A 17,921-nucleotide genomic window follows, 5' to 3' on the forward strand; every position below is an offset into this window, starting at 1 on the left:
AGTTGAACAGCTGATGTGGCATCACATCATTGGTTAATTTTTATAACTATGGGTACATTTTATTCAATTTTGGGTAGTTAGCGTTGTACTAACTATACATCAACAAGTACTGGTACAATGTTGTAAAAAAAATTGGACATTAAGTCAATAACTATAAGTATTAAGTGAACAAATCTTATCACAACTACTAGAACACATTCAAGTACTGGGTCCTCTACCCTAGTGCAAAAATTGCATTCGTAAACGAGAAGCTTTTTGAATGACATCTTATTAAAACTCCAAAACAAATTTTCCGAGTGCATTTAATCATTTTCAGGCACTCATTTGCCACAACTATTAACAACTGAAAGCTGCAGCACCGTAGTCAAAATTTGTTGTCAGCAAATGATTCACAGTACCTATGCCAATTTATTCTCAGCATAAACCTCTCAATGGTTTCAAAGTTTTTCCTCACTAAAGTCGTGGTCTTAAATGTATTTCCTACCTCATGACTCAAACTGGGACCAATTGGAATCTAGATATCTTCACAAATGCACGACTATTGGAAAAATTGTAACTGCTACCTCTGTTGAAACATTTACAATATACAATACTTGTTTCAAAATGCACACGTAAACCACATTGAAGTATGCAGATGCTGCTTTCGAAACTTTTGGATGATTTGGGAAGCTGAGCCCTAACTTTGTGTAAATCCAAAGTAGGAATTCTACATACTAAAGAATCCTCCTAGGACTTACTGATTCATCATGTTACAACAGTGCTTAATAGTAGTTTATTATATTAGCATACGGAATGGTAATAACATAGAACTTATCAGATTGACTAACGACCTCGGCGAAGAGAGAAAATTCAAACTTCAAAGAGAAATACACCATCAATTATGCAATATTGCAACAGCTACTAGCATTAATTTCACTTTAATGGACCGATGAAAATGGCACAACTCTATTTCTGATGGTATCTCAGACACATGATCCCTGAAAACATAATGATACAATAACATCTATTTGTAAAAAGAAAACACAATAGATTTAGTCATGCAAGTATTGATCACAAAACATGCATGATAAACATCGCAAAAATAAAATTTCCATAACTATCCCGATCAAAACATAATGATACGATAACACCTATCTTTATAAAGAAAACACAGTAAATCTAGTCATGCAAGTATTGATCACAAAACATGCATGATAAACATGGCAAAAATAAAATTTCCATAACCATCTCAATCAAATAAGCATGTGTATTTTACTAAACTAAGTATGCAATCCCCTAGATGCAATGAATGTTAAGCATTCCATTCATCCTTGAGAGTCTGATTTTGGTGAAACATACACAATTGAATCCTGATAGCATTACCACAATTTTACTGTGTAAAGTAATCTCCTAATTGAATATAATTTACTAAAACTTAAATTATACATGAAAACCAAAATTCCAAAGTAAGATAAAATTTACAAAGCTGAGGAGTCTTAAATTTTAATACGATAACAAATAACTTAGACTAAGGTCCACAAATGAAACAAGATTTGAAGCTAAAAAAATGGAGAAACGAAAAACAAGCATAAGCCATTCTATGTGCTAAAAGGCCCTTGTATACTCATCCATATGAAGGGATCGTTCTTGTAATAGAGATTTACAATGTCATTCAAAATTAGCCCCCTAACACAATCTAAAATATCTCTCAAATTAGCATAAAATGCTTCGCCTTTGTTACAAGTCCTTTCAAATTGGTCTGCCTCCAAAAAAAGAACTGATTTCTCATCATGTCTACAAATCAAATAGGACATCACAAGTGATTTATCCATAATTCTGAATAATCCTCGTAAATATAGGTCCATATCAAGCTTTGGTGCCTTGTTTTTCCACTCAAACAAACAAAATTATTTGTAACACCTGAAAACAATTATAAGAAACTACGCAGCGATTAGTATAGCAGCATTGTGGAATTGTTAAGATTTAAAATAAACACACGAATTCCAAGTTTGTAGTGCAATAGCAGGTCATATCAATGATACAAACTCATCAAGAATTTTAACGATCGTATGTCTAGACAATATAAAAATCACCATTAGTATATTGACAAGTTATTCCAAGCAATAACTGCTTAAATTGAGATCAAACTTTTCTGACTGGTAATAGCAAAGCAAAACAACCACCCAAACAGGAAATTCAAAAAAGGTAGAAAGTTCAGACTAAGAAAAAATTTGCATGGGCTCTCTTTAATTTCCCCAAATCTAATGAATTTGGCATATAATGATCAAATAACATCTCAAGAAAGATAAACAATTTGAACAAATTCACATCACCGCACTACCATGCAATTCTTCGTCTATAGCCCATACTCAATGTTCCTAAAGTGTCATATGAGAAAATATAGCTGTCCCATCCACTTACAGATCACTCACGTACAAAAAACTATATCTTCAATGGTACCATCCAAATTGTCCTAATTTTTGTCTAAGTGGTGGTAAAAATAGAAGTTTTGAAATAATTTGTAACATTTGCCGGATTAAATATCAACAAATTTTGTTTGTTTTCTGAACTTCGAAAGCACTCTATTATGGTTCTTATATTTCCTTCTCAAAAATGAACCAAACACGTTATTTTTCTTATGCATACCAGAGTTGTTTTTTGTTTTTGGTGAAGGATACTGTTGAGTAACATGGACCGTTTTCTGCAAATGTATCTCATGATCGAATCAATCTGACTGCAATAGTACTGTGTAATACCACACCTATTCATTTTGTTTACTTAAGATGGTAGTCCTATCTTTTGGTGCCATTTTCCTCCATAGCTGAACAGCAAACTTAATTGTACAATTGCTCAAAACAAAAATCAGCTTTTGCTTTTTTTTAAATTGAAAGGATAACCTTACTATTTGAAATCGAGAAAGAATAATCAAAAATTCATTATTTATAGTTTTCTAAATTTTGACAAAAGTACACTCTTGAAATATGGGTTAATGAGTTTGACTCAAAACAAAAGTACACATGAAATATGGATTAATGAGTTTGACTCAAAAAACACAGTTAAATCTTGATGGAAATATCAGAATTCTTGTCCACTCTTTTTGGCATCTAACCATTCCAATCACATTATGATCTAAAACAGGCAAAACATGGTGCCATTTTGCCTCAAAAGCCACATGCCCTTTCTTGAATGCATCCACATTTGTCAGTACTTTCAATTTCGTGGCTTGTGAAATACTATTCATCTAGATAACAGTTTATATTTGTTTTCAGTTTAATTAAATTATGAAAGATGGTTGAATCATGTATATATTACTAGTGCTATTATTTTAGCCTTTACCATGTGGACCCAGGGTTTTGTTATGCATGTTACTGCAACGTCACCTTCTTCTGCTTGCATACAGATTTGTTTTGAGATTACTCGGAGTGATTTCTGTTACTTCCTTTTCTGCACTTAAAATTGTTCAGGCTCTTGTAACATCAAGGCCTTAACTACGCATTTAAATTATATTTCAGTATCAACTGTTTGAGAGAGTTACAACCATCTCTCCTATTTGAGTGCAATAAGAGGAAATGTAATAGTTTGATCTGAACAATCTAAAGACCTTGGGCTCCAATGTGTGACTCTGCTTCTTGAGGAGGATGAAAGAAAACGGCAAATCTACTGCTAGAATGAGTATAGCCTTTATTGAGCAGCTGCAATAACTTATTAGTTGATAATTAATCTTGTTATGTATGTTTTCTTTGCGGACTGTGAATAAACCTGACACATAATTATTTTCAAAGAAAAATGAACGTCCACCAACTATTAAAGACAGTTTCAAAACAAAGGAAATACTCTGGTTGAATATAGATAATAGAACCAGTACAACTTGAGTCACCAAAATATAGATGTTATGAATATAATGTTTTCAAACAACATGTGCATTCCTACTAACTCTTTTCACTTCACTCAGTGACAATTTTCAATGCATATTGTGATAGAAATAAAGATTTGAATGCCTCAATTTAGGCAACCCATTAAGGAAGGTTTATGGTTTTAAAATATGGTTAATCCTGAAGTTAAGATTTAAACTATGACGAACAGAAAATTGAGCTAGAGTGACCTTACAACATATCTTAGCTCCACTTATTCCATGTTAACTAGGACGCCACTAAATAGAGATGGATATGAACTAACATACCATAGCAAAAATATCGATCCAGTACTGCAGCAAATTTAAACTAAGATTCCTTCCATAGATGGAAACATGCTCCTACTGCTATCAATTCAAATTTGTTCTTGTGTGTGCAGAAGAGTCTCTAGGCCAACATAAACCTAATTCCTAAAGCAAAGCAAATGAAACAGGGAAAGCTAATAACTAATTGTGTCTCAAATCCTACCAAACTACATACGAAGCTAAAGCAAAATAATTGTATTCAAGACTTAATATATGTTCATTGTTCAAGCATGACACCCTTATGACACCTGGCCTCTCCCCTTCTGCTCTAACAACCTCCAAAACCATCTCTATAGCCATCCCCTATTCCCTAATGTCTAAACAGTAAACCACACATTTTTTTGTGATTTTAACATTTAAACCCCCCAACAGTGATGTTATTAAATTACTTAACAAGTGAATCCCCAGCATGACAACATCCCTCTTTGACCTTTTACAATTACATTTCTAGTTTTCTGCTGTCGCTGTATTGAAGGAAGTTTTATTATGTTCCTCCATTGTGTTATAAAAGCTGTTTTTAATACAAGTTCAAACCCTTGAAACCAACAAAATCCCACGTATCTGTTTTGTATCTTTATTATGGGTTGACCTATTGAATCATTGCTGTGATCCATGAGGCCAGACGATGGTAGTGGTCTAGAGAGAGCGGATGTAAGAGCACCAAGGTTCAGAGTAATATATAGAGTCAGCGCAGATAATTAAACTGCTATCATCTACTGTATAGTCTCATTAAATTGTTGATGGGACCATTTTTCTTGAAAAAATTAATCATAACCTTTGCTTTTGTAACATTTGTATTAGACAGTGTAAAATTGGCCCAATGTTGGCTCCATGAACTGACTTGACTTTCATTTATAATGATGACACTATATTTTAATTGTCTATAAGACTATAACTGCATTTCATCTGTTATGGTTTTGGAATTTGAAGGCTTCTAAAATTCATCTCATATGGGCTTCAAATTTTATTCTATTATATATTAAATATTTGCTTTAAAATCTGTTATTATACGCTGGTCTGGTTCTATACTTTTCCATTACCATTAAATTCTCTCTAATTCTTTGTGGTTTGACTATTACCTGCTATATTTATTATATATTTTAAATTGGGAATCATTTGATTTTTTTTCAAAAAGATCAATTCTCTCCTCATTGTATATACAATCAAAAGCTTGTTTCATCATTTCATATTGTTTCGTTCTATAGGTATCCTGAACAGTAAAATCATTGTACTGAAACATCCTTGTAAAGTTAATATCCTGAACATTCTTTGGTAAAATCCTAATATGATATATTTTTTAGTATTATCCCAAACATAAATACTAGTTAATACAATAATCCTTCTTAATTAATATGAAGGGGTATTTCCTCACATAGTTAAGCCTACAAATATGGATTAGAACTCTCCAAAATATCATCATTTGAATTCGTCATTAACATCTGATTATTGAAGGTCATCTCCTTGAAGTGGAATTTTATATTTCTGAGTTTTGCATTTATTTCTAAGATATAACATAGCCAGTGGTATTGGGGCTACAATTTAAGCAAGCATCTTGTTTATGCAGTGAATTTAGAAATGAGTTTTTTGGGTTTTGAATGCGCATTAGATAAACTCTTAGGGGGAAAAGGACGAAGAAATATAGAAGACCACCTCAAGGGGTTTGCCCCCAACAAATCAAATGATAATGTACTAATACTATATTTGCTGATATGACGATATGAGAGAGAATTCTCTTCTATATTTGTATGCTTGTCTACGTCTGGATATACCCCTTCATCCTAATTAGGAGGCATTAGTGTATTAACTAATATTTATGCTAAGGTTAAGAATGCCACAAGTGCTTATCCTTATTATATCTGGGAATATATCAATATTAGGTCACAACATTCCAAGTTGACTCAAATGGTTGATGCAACACAGTATCTATTGTATTTATAGCCTGTTGGTGGCAATGACAATATTGACATCATGAACAGTTTATGGACTGCTGCTCCTTCAGAAAGGTCATCAAACAACTACAAAAAAGTTTAGGAGTGATTCGTGGAGGAAAGATGAGACAATCAATACAGTCCTGAGTAAGAGCTATTTCACATATTTGATGAAATATTTGATGCTTTGGGCGGATGGATTGGTCAAGTGATAAGCTCCATACATATGGATTCACTTCTTTGTCCTTTTGCTGCATGTTCCTAATTTCTAATGTTTTGATAGGGCCTTAAGAGAGAAAAAATGCAATCACTCAAAATTATGATAATTTATATAAATCAAAATTACAACTTCCCATATAGAGTACATGAACATGGTATGGATCCGCATATTCATCAAGACTTACCAAGATAAATGTTGAAAAGAGGATTTAAAATATATGGACTAATCATAGTTCCAAGAATCACGGCGATTCATGCGATTCACGCGATTCGGCGATTCGATTCAAGCCAAACGATTTTTTGTGAATCGGTGAATTGAATCAGCGATAAAGGGTTTATGAAATAAGTTACTCACTAAATTTCAAGGGTTTTTTAAATTTTCGGATTCATGGCCGATTCGATTCCGATTCATGGCCGATTCACGATTTGATTCGGCCTTGCCGATTTCGATCCGATTCCGATTCTTGTTACTTTGGGACTAATTTACCAACAAACAAATACCAAACCTTATGGAATGGTTTAGGAGAAGGCTAAAAAGAAAATGACTTTACAAGTAATCCGGGAAGCTAACTTATATCTCAAGCTTTGCTCTTAAAAAAAAATCTAGCTTTTATTTCAGTTATATATTTGATATCCAATCAGAGTGCGGGCTTCGACATTCAAAATTAGGCTATGAATCGTGTGTTTGTTTCTTTCTAAGATTCATTCCATAGCTGGTATTTTGGTGTTTGTTGTCTCTGTTCTTCGCAGGGGTAGGCTGTCAAGACAGATTAGGATGAGCAGTGTCTCTTTGGTCTTCCAGCAGTATCAGGACCATTCAATTTACTTCAGCTCTTATGATTTCTCATTTCTGTTATTCTTCTTGTTAAGGGGGGAATGCCCTTGTAACTTTTGCACTGGAGGTCCTTTTACCTCCCATTTGTCTACAGGACTTTGGTCCTGAGCTACACCAGGGGTTTTCTTCCCCGTTCTTTTCCCTTGGTGCCCGCACTTAGAACAGGGAAGCCAATAATAAATACTTTATAAAATTAATAAATATTGACTACTGCCTTTTACTGATCAAAAAAAAGAGTAGCTTTCATTATGTCAATGGATCTACATTAAAGTAAATCAGTTTCAGGCAGTGGGAATTCTTTCTCATGGGGAATATGCATGGCTTTATGATGTGTTGTGATATATGTCTACACCTATAATCAACTAAAAGTACTTGGCAAACCAAAAAAAATTGACTTGGCAGATAATTGGCAACTTCATAAGTTACTAAAACTTTTTTTTCCTCTTTTTCAAAATTCAATTACAAAATGTATCTAATAAAAAATTAATGTCCCAAAAGAGAAAAACCATAATCTTATAGCACCAAAAACATGTGTGAAAGCCATGCATTAGCCAGCTTCATGCTTGCTTAGGCCATTTTACCCACATTTTTCTCACATCTATAAAACTGTGAGAGTTGAACTTGTTAAAACTGTTGAAGAAATAAAAAAATAAAAGAAAGTACTCGGCCACTAAGATAGCACTCACAGAGTTTGCAAAGCAGAGATCCCAAGCTCATCGCATGTTAGGCGAGGTTGCCGAGTTGGCCAGTTGTGTTAACCTAGTCGAGCTTTGTTGGCTCAGCAACTCACCCAAGTTAGCGAGTTGTCTAGTTATGCCATAACTTGCCGAGTCCAAGTTTGCTAGACTCAACTAGCGGCAATGCCACATTGGCAAAAAAACATTAAAAATTAAAGTTTTTAAGCACTTCTTTCCCTTTTTATTTTCTATTTAACCCTAAAAGGCCTTTTAATTGCACTAGTTGTGACAAGAAAAGAGGAAAAGAGTGTGTGTGTGTGTGTGTGTGTGTGTGTGTGTGTGAGAGAGAGAGAGAGAGAGAGAGAGAGAGAGAGAGACGAAAACAAGAAGCCATAGGTTTGAAACCAGCAAGGAAGAAGAGCATCAAAGAGACCAAAAATCACTTTGGGGAGACCATAGACTTGCATTGAGAGCATCGAGGAGTCCATAGCAAGGCTACTCAACTCATTTGCAAGAGGCAAGTGTTGGTGTAAATACGTATTCACTATTTACACTTTAATGCATTATTTTATTATATTGCATTATTTTATTATTTATTTGGTGAGACACTTAGGAGTTTGCATACTTTTATGAGTGGTCATGTTGACAACACAGAAGTAAGCAACTCTAATTCAGCACATGGTGTCTACAACACTAGAGTTTGCATCATTAACTGAGTTGTCATGTAGACAACACAATTATTCGCACTTCTATTTAGCACATGGTGTCTACAACATAATTTTGCGTGCTACACCTTTGTAAGCTTATCCTCTCATCATTGCACTTACTCTTGTGCTTAATGGAGGATAACCCACTCCTAGTGGACATGTGCCTAGTTTGATGACTTATCATGTTGTTGATTCCCATGCATTCTAGAAGCATTCCAAAGGCCTTTATATATAGGCACTCCTAGTGTACTTTCACACTGAATCGAATACATATCAATATTCTGATCATACTCTTTCTGGTCTACTGTTGCGCTTGTGCTTGAGTTCTTTGATCTTGGGTGAATTTTGCCCCAAGGGCAAATTCTGACATGGTATTAAAACTTGGAGAATTTCTCTTAACATAGCCGTTCGAGACCATCTTGTTGCTTCAACACCTTCAGAATGGACCTCGCCATTGCGTCCGAAACGTCAATTCGGTGAAAATCGGCTATAAATTTGCCTACCCTAGGCCAAAGTCGATTTTGAGGCCAAAAAAAATTTGCAAATCAGCACACAAAGGCCCGATTTGCAAGTTCAGGTATGATTTTTTAGATCTGCAATTTTATTTTATTCAAATCTATTAAATTCTCTACAATTATTTTTGAATTCTGCATTTTTTGAAAAAAAAATTGCCCTTCAAGTAGCAGAGAAATTTATTTTTGTACAGGTATTGGGCAGTGACACCCTAGCCCTGCACCTTGCATGGAACATTTTCGGGCAGATTTGCATTTAAATCCAGCATCAATATACAAATCCGGCAACCTCTATCACCGGCTGAGCCATCTTCGGCACCACCAACTCTGGTAGGTTCACTTTGTTCATCATCCACGGGCTGTTGTTTTTAACTTGCACAAAGGTTGCATTTCGCATGCATGTGGGATTATATCCCAAGAGTGCCAGCATTTTAATCATTTCCGACAACTGTTCCATTGTCCATTCACCGGCGACGACGACTGAAAACTCACAGCATGGCGATAAATTCTAAAGTCCAGCGTCAAGGACTCCCAAATTTCGGGACACACTTCAACAAGTAGCAACAAGCAAACTCTGCTACGCAGCGCATAGAAGAACCTGCCACATGGACTCCTGCCAATTTGCAGCCTACAACAGTCACGTGGACAGAGACCAGCACACATCAGCACCTCATCCTCGTGACATGTGGACTACCATGCTTTCCATTCCCTTGCCACGTCACCAGCACCCAATCAGTCAAGTACAACTGCCACATCCGCACACAATTCAACGAACACATCAATGGATCTGTACCTTGTCGTACACCAAGTCAGATTTTTCTGTACATTCGTACAGTACGGTGTTGACATCATCTACTAACATCATTGGCCACAACATCCAAGGAGGCCGATTTTTTGCTTACGTCAACATTTCACGATGTTAAATTTGAGGGTTGTTTGACCATCATTTCCAGGCTTTTTTAAACTGTTGCGACAGCTGTTTGACCGTCAAATTTAAAATAAAATAATGCACTAACCTAAGTAAACTTAAGTAAATGTAAATAGTGAATACGTATTTACACCAACAATGAGTGTTAAACTTTGTAGATTTTGGTTTTTTTTTTTGGTATGTTGAATGGATTTTTCATTGTTTGTTAAATTTTTTTAGTAAACTTTAAATTTTTTAATTTTGAATGTTTTTTATTAAATTGCATAAAAGAAGTAGAACCATAGCACAGTGCAAAGTGCAAACCCTACAATTTTTTTAGAAAAAAATTGTAAACATATTTACATTTTTTTCTCAAGGGTTTGTTGTTCTTTTATTAGTTTATAACTTCGTAAAATTTTCTTATTGCAGCAGCCTTAACATTTTAAAAACATTCATTTTTCACAATGTCTAAAAAGGACCCGTCTTCAAAATATACTGAAGAGTTTCCTAACAAAATATATAATCAAACAAGATATTTTTTGGTAAAGAATCAATTTTGGTTGCTTAATAGTATCAGATTTCCACAATCCATTTGAAATGTGTAATTAGATTTCTGGATTCAATTGTATAACCTTTTTTAGCATCAACGTTCTGGATCACACTTTGTGATCCATCATCCTGATGATGTGATCCATAATTTCATTCTTCCATTCTCTCATCCTAATAATGGATCCATTGAAAATGATCTGAAATGTTATGCTAAAAAAGCTTACCAATTGAATCCACAAATCTAATTACAAATTTTGGTCTCATCAATAGATTCAAATACCATTTCACTGGCATAGCTCGGCAAGATATTGAGGTATGCAAAAAACAAGCTCCCAAGGCAAAATGTTTTTGTTGTCCTGCTAGAAACACATGAACAATAAAAGTTAACTAAGAAGAGGCAATTGGAAACTATTTGACTCCTGTGCACCCACATCCACATCTGCATTTGCAAGTTGTGTTAGAGAGAGTTCTACTAGGCTTCCCTTTTATCCTAGTGCTAGTGCTTTTGCTCCGGCTAGTGGCTCTATTACCTTTCATTGTAAAGTGCAAAAATTGAGATTGGATAATTATTTTGTGCCACGCAGTACTCCTAATGCACAACCATTGATTGAGGACATGGGTTGGAATAAGAAGATTCATGATGGTGAAAAAAAGAAAATTCAAGGTTTGGTACTTCTACAACATTCCATTTATAGCAAACAAGTAATTATTTTTTATTTGATTGCTTTAAGTTTATAAGTGAATTTTAAAATTTATAGTTTGAATTTGAAACTTTGAAGTTGGAAGTCTGCTTCGTCTAATGATAAGGTTTGGTACTTCTACAACATTCCATTTATAGCAAACAAGTAATTATTTTTTATTTGATTGCTTTAAGTTTATAAGTGAATTTTAAAATTTATAGTTTGAATTTGAAACTTTGAAGTTGGAAGTCTGCTTCGTCTAATGATCTAGCGTCTAATCATAATTTGCTATGACTATTTATGACAAGTCTCATTATTGGCACAACATGGTAGATGTCGTAACCATTTGAGTTGCGGGTTTTGAAGCCCCTACTAGTGTTGAGTTAAGTGGGCCCCTCTAGTTATAAATGGTTGAGGATATGAAAGTTGAGCTAAAGGACCACCAATAGTCTTGGAGCCAAAAGAGTTGCAGCATCATGGATGATGGATGACAGATAGGAGGAATAGAACACTGCTAAATTTTCTTGTTTCCTGCGGAGGTGATTTATCATTCTACTTTGCTAAATGCATAGAACAGTGTCAATTTTGATTTGTTGATTGATCCATGATAATTGATAATTATTTTTTTCTATCTTAATTTTTTAGGATTTGTCGTGTTCTTGAAGAGCATTGTTGCTTCCTTACACGTGAAAAACACCACATACTTATGTGAGGCTATTCAGGAAGTCAAACAAGAAGTGGGGGAAGAAAATCTGTTGTGGGTGTTGAGAGATATTGCAACAAGTTATGTCGTTGCAGGGAAACTTTTAAATTTTAACTTTCCAAGTTTTGAAAGTTTGATGGTGTTTGGGGGAGAAATGAAAGCAATGAATTAAACAATGTGAACTAGATGAGATATTTTCATTAGTTAAACATATTCACCCTAAGCCATTCCATACAAGAGAACGAGGGGCTTCCAAACATAAACTCTCAATATAACTCGAGTTACATTAGCACAACCCAAATAGGATGGGATGCCAATACTAAACCCAAATTATACTTAGCAAGTACGCAAGCAGGTCCACTTTCATGCAATATTCATTAATTTTAATTGTGTAATGTGAATGTAAATTGAACCACTTGATTAAACGAAACAAATGAAATAGATCGAGAAGCTATATGTATGCAATCAGTCCAATTAAAATAGGAAATTAGATCTATGATATGAGATGAAAAGAAGAAAACTGACCTCGAAATGTGCAAGGAAAAGTGCCTTTTTCTACTCTAAAAATTGATGATCTGCAATTGCTATAGAAAATGTGACTATGGATATATGATTAGACCAAAAAACCCTAAAAACCCTGAAAATCTTAGATCTCCAAATACAAGTTGATTTGGGTGACATCTATTAGTAGGCTTACGAGATGATGGACACATTCTCGAAGCACAAAATCAAAGTCGACCCAGATTTTTTGTGAAGCCTTCAACTGATAGTTTCTAGATCCAAATTTGCAATTCTAATAACCTATTCCTACACACTAGAAAAATTATTTTTGTTTGTTGGTGAAGGTGTTGTATTGGTCAAGCCCGAGATTGAGGAATCAGCGTTCAAATTGAAATGATAATATTCATAAAGGAAATGCTAGCAAATAGTAGAGAACAAAATCTAACAATGAGAAATGTCATTACCTTTGTAGATGTTAAATTTAGTATGTAATCAAGGATAATAATATAATATCCTTGTCTCAAAGAAACCAAAAGAAGATCATTGAAGTCAAAACCTCATGAATGTAAATGTTTGTGATATGCCTTGGTCAAGAGTAGATGAGCTTGGATGAATGAATGGAAGATCTCCTGAAGATCTCCTCCTTGGAAGTCAAAACGTTGCATTACCTTGATGGAAGAAGCTTGGTGCAAGAAAGAAATCTAGATCTTGAAGAATGCTTAAAGGAATACTTGTTGTAGATGCTTAAAAACGCTTGCTAGATGTCTCATGTGAGCATATATGCTCGATCATGTGCATGGATGGATAGATTGTGGATAAAAATGAAATGTACAAGTCTCCTTAAATACTGGGTTTCAAGCTCAAAAATAAAGCAAGTCGTCGAGGGAACAAAAATAAAACAAATTAAACACCTGAGACACTTTGGGCCTCAAGACCTAAATCCCTCTTGGTATAGGTCGACATGATCAACCTATAAATGAGGGTGTTCCAAGGATAGGGGACCTTGAGGTCTTAGGGAAAGTGAACAAAGTTTTGGGAAATATTGAAAGCATTCAAAGATATGACCAAAAGATGATAAAATGGCACCTAAAAGGCCATGTGTAGAAATGAGAGATTACCTAGAAATTTGAGCAAGATTGGAAGAAGAAAGAGAGATCAAAGACACGTTAAGGAGGGTTAAAAGGTCTCCAAATAAAGTGCTTCATGGAGAGATCTCTATAAATTTATTTAAAATTTTCCTAACATATCTAAATTTCTAATTAATTTAAAATTATTGCAGGTAAACTTTCGATGGAGAGGCACCAAAGAAAAACCAGTCTCCATGTGTGGCACATTGTCTTGACATCATGTTGGAGGACATTGGAAAGCTTGATTAGGTCAAATCATGCATCTAAGGGGCCAAGAACATCTACAAGTTTATCAAAAATCATGCATCAGTCATTGGCATACGAGGCAATACACAAGACAAAAGGAGTTGGCCTGTCCTAGTATTAGGATGTTTGCCTCAAATTTCCTCACACTAAAACTCTTAATGACATCAAAGGCAACTTTAAGGCCCATGTTTGTTGGGGAGGAGTGGACTTTCTCCTCCTATGCTACATCCACTGCAGGGATAGATGTGGGAAATTGCATTTTTGATGACTCGGGTTTTTGAACCCTTTGTGAAGAAATTGTGCATGTAAATTTATTACAATTTAAATTTGATATTTAATAAATTATTAAGTTCTAATTTATATGCATATTTTATATGGTTTGCAACTTTGTAATTTTTCTTTTTTTTACTTTTATTTGAAACTTAACTATTGTCTTTAACATTATATGCAGGTCATTGAGCCTCTTGTAGTTCTCCTACGAGTTGTTGATGGTGAGAAGCCCTTTATGGGCTATATATATGAGGTCATGGATAGGACCAAAGAGGCCATTAGATCCAAGTATGTATGAGTCGAGAATAAATATGGCACCATTTGAGAGATCATTGATAGGAGATGGCAAAACTAGCTTTCACATGCTCATCCATGCAGCAACTTATTACCTCAATCTAACATTCCATTTCCGTATAGACTTCAAAGCACATGAGAAGGTTCTTAGTGGCCTATGGTACAAAAGATTATTTGATGGCACAGCCTCAACTACAATGACTGAGTTGGATAAATATAAAAATGAAGAACGGGTGATTTTCTCAAGCAAGATGTGCATAGATGCTCAGACAAAATTGCAACCAGGTAAAAAAATATTCTCATTTTTATGGCTAATTTGTTATGCATTTTAATTTTTCGTTTTTTGATTTAGACTTAAAGTTGTAATTGAGACTAATTTTTTTCCTTCACTTATTTCAAATAGATAGTGGCAGATGTTTGGGCCCACAACCCAAAATCTTCAAAAAATTGTCATTCATAATTTAAGTCAGTCAGGCAAGGCTTTTGGATGTGAGCACAATTGAACCATGTTTAAGCATAGCCACTCGAAGAGGCATAATAGTCTGTCTGTGGACAGGTTGAATGATCTTGTCTTCGTTCATTACAACCTTGTCTTAGGAGCAAATCGATTTTGGACACTAGCTCCTCTTTGATCACTCTAGCAGAGATTGATCCAAAGTCTGAGTGACTCACTAAGTCTATCGATCCCCTATTCACTAAGGAGGGTCATTAGTGTGTTGACTAGGCAGACATAAAGGTTGAGGTTGTGTCTATGGCAAAGGAGAAGGATAGAGCATGTTATGGTACAAGCACGCGCACTACCGATGTTAATCATTATGGTACCTCGCAGGCAGAGACTATGGCTTCTCAAACCTCTATGACCTACCTTAGATGCCTTCGTAGGAGGCAAACCAACTACTCTAAGGCTAAGGCCAAGGATGAGGATGAAGCTTAAGCTAGAGCCTGAACCATAGACTTGTTTTTGTTTACACTTTAGAGTTACACGTGTTTCATGGAATATTTGATGTTCGTGGGTTTCACAGATTTCACATAACATTTGACAACATTTAAATTTTATAATTCTATATATCTATGTTTTCTATTTCCTTCAGCTACAATTTATATCTTGCAATATGTGATTCCTTATTTATGTACGTGATCAAATTAGCTTCTATTTGATGATGTTATAGTGTCTTGAGTTTTATTCAATAAAAAGTGAATAAAACAAGTTATATATCATTGAAAAAACTCTAAATTTTAAGGTTTTTTTCCTAATTTGAGATAACTTCTCTTAGCTAGGGTTGGAATACACAATACATTCCATGCTCTCATTGATGAAGCACCTTGCAGTATACATACCACTCTAGGGGTGTCGATAATTTAGGGGCACTGTCCTAGCGCTAGCTGCTGACTGACTAATTGAAAAGATTTATTGCTTGCTGAGAATATTTTCTTGGGATTAAATGGGTGACTATTCGAACTTCGTTTATCTGAGTAAATATTATTTAAAAGATCAAAACAAAAATAATCATACGCTTAAAAACTCAAAAAAAAAGCTCTTTCATGACTGATAGTTTCCTTTGCAGCGAGTCCTGTTATGTTAAGACTATCTAACATGCAGAGACTGGAAACTATACGTCTTTAAAGCATGTAAACAACTCAGTAAAATCCCAAAAGGAAACAATCATGTCTGAATTTTTTTGCATTATATATGATTCAAGGTAAGGAAACCCTAACACATGAAACACTTCGTGCCCTAAAGCTAAGACATGTAGAATCAACCAGTAAACCCTAAAAGAGCAAAACATAAAGGAGTTTACGACTCAGTACGTTCATATGGGCACGTATCTCCTGAGGGCGTGCTTGCCAGCGACTACAGCTCCGACAGCAAGGCCTCCGATCGCACCAGCAACGGCCGCAGATCGTATACCTGCGGCGGCCCTAAAAAGAGCCCCTGTGCCCAACCCGGCCATGACGCTGTTAATGGAATCATCGGTCCCCCGCGCCGCCACAATCCCACTCTCCAGTCCGGCGTAGAGAAGCCCTATTACCCCCAAACGGTTGCCGAACTTTCTACCAGTGTGACCAGAACTATTCAAGACCCTGTTAATTCTGAGCTTCGTTGAATCTCCCGCTTCTCCGGCCTTCAGGCCTTCCACTAACCCCACACCGGCCCCCCCAACAGCGCCCGTTAAATAAGCACAGCCAGTGTAGTACGTTATGTTATCGCTAAATGATCTTCTCTTTAAGGCGGCCTCCTCCTGGAACAGAAACTCTGGGGTTGTGGGGATTTGATAGAGATTTTTTACAGGTCTTGCGTCGAATGCCCCGCCGTGAAGGTCCTCATATGGATTGTACAGCCGCCTCCCTCCCTCCTGATTTTGTATCCCTTCTGCCGAGCCGCTGCTGTTCATGTTTCCTGTGATTCGATCTCGCGATCTCTGACACAAGACAAGAAGCAGAAGAAAAAAATTGTGCAGAAGACAGCTGCTTAAAACCTAATTTGCCGACTCGAGAGCAAACCTCCGCTTGAGGTTGCAAATTCGGGAAAAACCCCAACACGTGCTGACTACCTATACTAAAAGAGAATATTCGAGAAAGAATAACATTTGCCCTAAATGTTTTGTTTAGTTCAAATATACAAATAAATTTAGATTATTGAAGGGTCCAGCAATTTCAAATGGAAAGTATAACAAGAGATTCAATGTGTTGTAGTCCGTGCCTAACACATAATGGTTGTAGAGGTGTAGATGAGTGAGAATCTAAATTAACATTATAAATGCATTAATTTTTGCCTAAAAATGCACTTGTGATGTAATGGGATTGCTCATATTTTGTTGTTAAATTCTCGTCTTAGAAATGCGCTTGTGATCTGATAGGATGGCTCATATTTTGTTGTTAAGTTATCGTGCTATAATATTATATCTTTGGGCATTTAAGCCCAAGAATAAGAGGCCAAAGTCCCTAATATGGCACTAAGTACTTAATATCATACTACGATCAATACATATGCTTTAGACAAATTTGCACCTTCTACACTGACAACTTAAATTATGTGCAATGAGGAAAGACATCCATACCAATATTTGAATTATAGAACTTGAAGAAGTGATGAAGCATTTAGAGTATCACATTATATGTTTAAGCATACCATGCATGCTACTAGACAACCATAAGTAGTTGGAATCACTCCCCCAACTATGTATTATTATCATCTTGATTATCAAATGGAACTCACACTATTTTTAATCATTAGCACTGGACAAAAATTAGGATAGAGATATAGATAGAGATAAATAACAGTATACAACAATAACAGCATAAACATATATGTAGTGGAAAAAATGATAGATAAGATAGAGGAGGAAGAGGAAGAGGAAGACAGATAAAATAGTAAGATAGAGTGATACCAACATAAGTTTTGTGTGTGTGAGAGAGAGAATTAAATATAATTATTTTTCTTAATAAAACAAATAGTCAAAATAAAATCATGGTTATAATAAAGAATTAAAATATATTATATTTTAATTAATGAAATTAAGAATTTAAATTTTATATTAAAACTCACATTTCTATAAAAAAAAATGAAATG

General features: G+C 35.1%; 1 protein-coding gene across 1 annotated transcript; it reads right to left on the reverse strand.

Moving 5' to 3' along the window:
- Positions 1–1,575: 1,575 nt before the first annotated feature.
- LOC149562954 (mitochondrial import inner membrane translocase subunit TIM23-2-like) lies at positions 1,576–16,874 on the reverse strand. Its single transcript, XM_089826408.1, has 2 exons — positions 16,160–16,874; positions 1,576–1,899 (listed from the first exon to the last, which is right to left on the reverse strand). Exon 1 carries the CDS (start codon positions 16,741–16,743, stop codon positions 16,162–16,164), a length of 582 nt encoding a protein of 193 aa, XP_089682534.1. The 5' UTR covers positions 16,744–16,874; the 3' UTR covers positions 1,576–1,899; positions 16,160–16,161.
- Between the last annotated feature and the right edge of the window lie 1,047 nt (positions 16,875–17,921).

Source organism: Cupressus sempervirens, chromosome 4 (genome assembly GCF_028749045.1).
Source record: "Cupressus sempervirens isolate cs-2001-9-10 chromosome 4, ASM2874904v1, whole genome shotgun sequence".
Lineage (NCBI taxonomy): Eukaryota > Viridiplantae > Streptophyta > Pinopsida > Cupressales > Cupressaceae > Cupressus > Cupressus sempervirens.

Bases quoted from the DNA above. Each gene is read 5' to 3' on its own strand.
- LOC149562954 (XM_089826408.1), bottom strand. From the start codon at position 16,743: ATGAACAGCAGCGGCTCGGCAGAAGGGATACAAAATCAGGAGGGAGGG.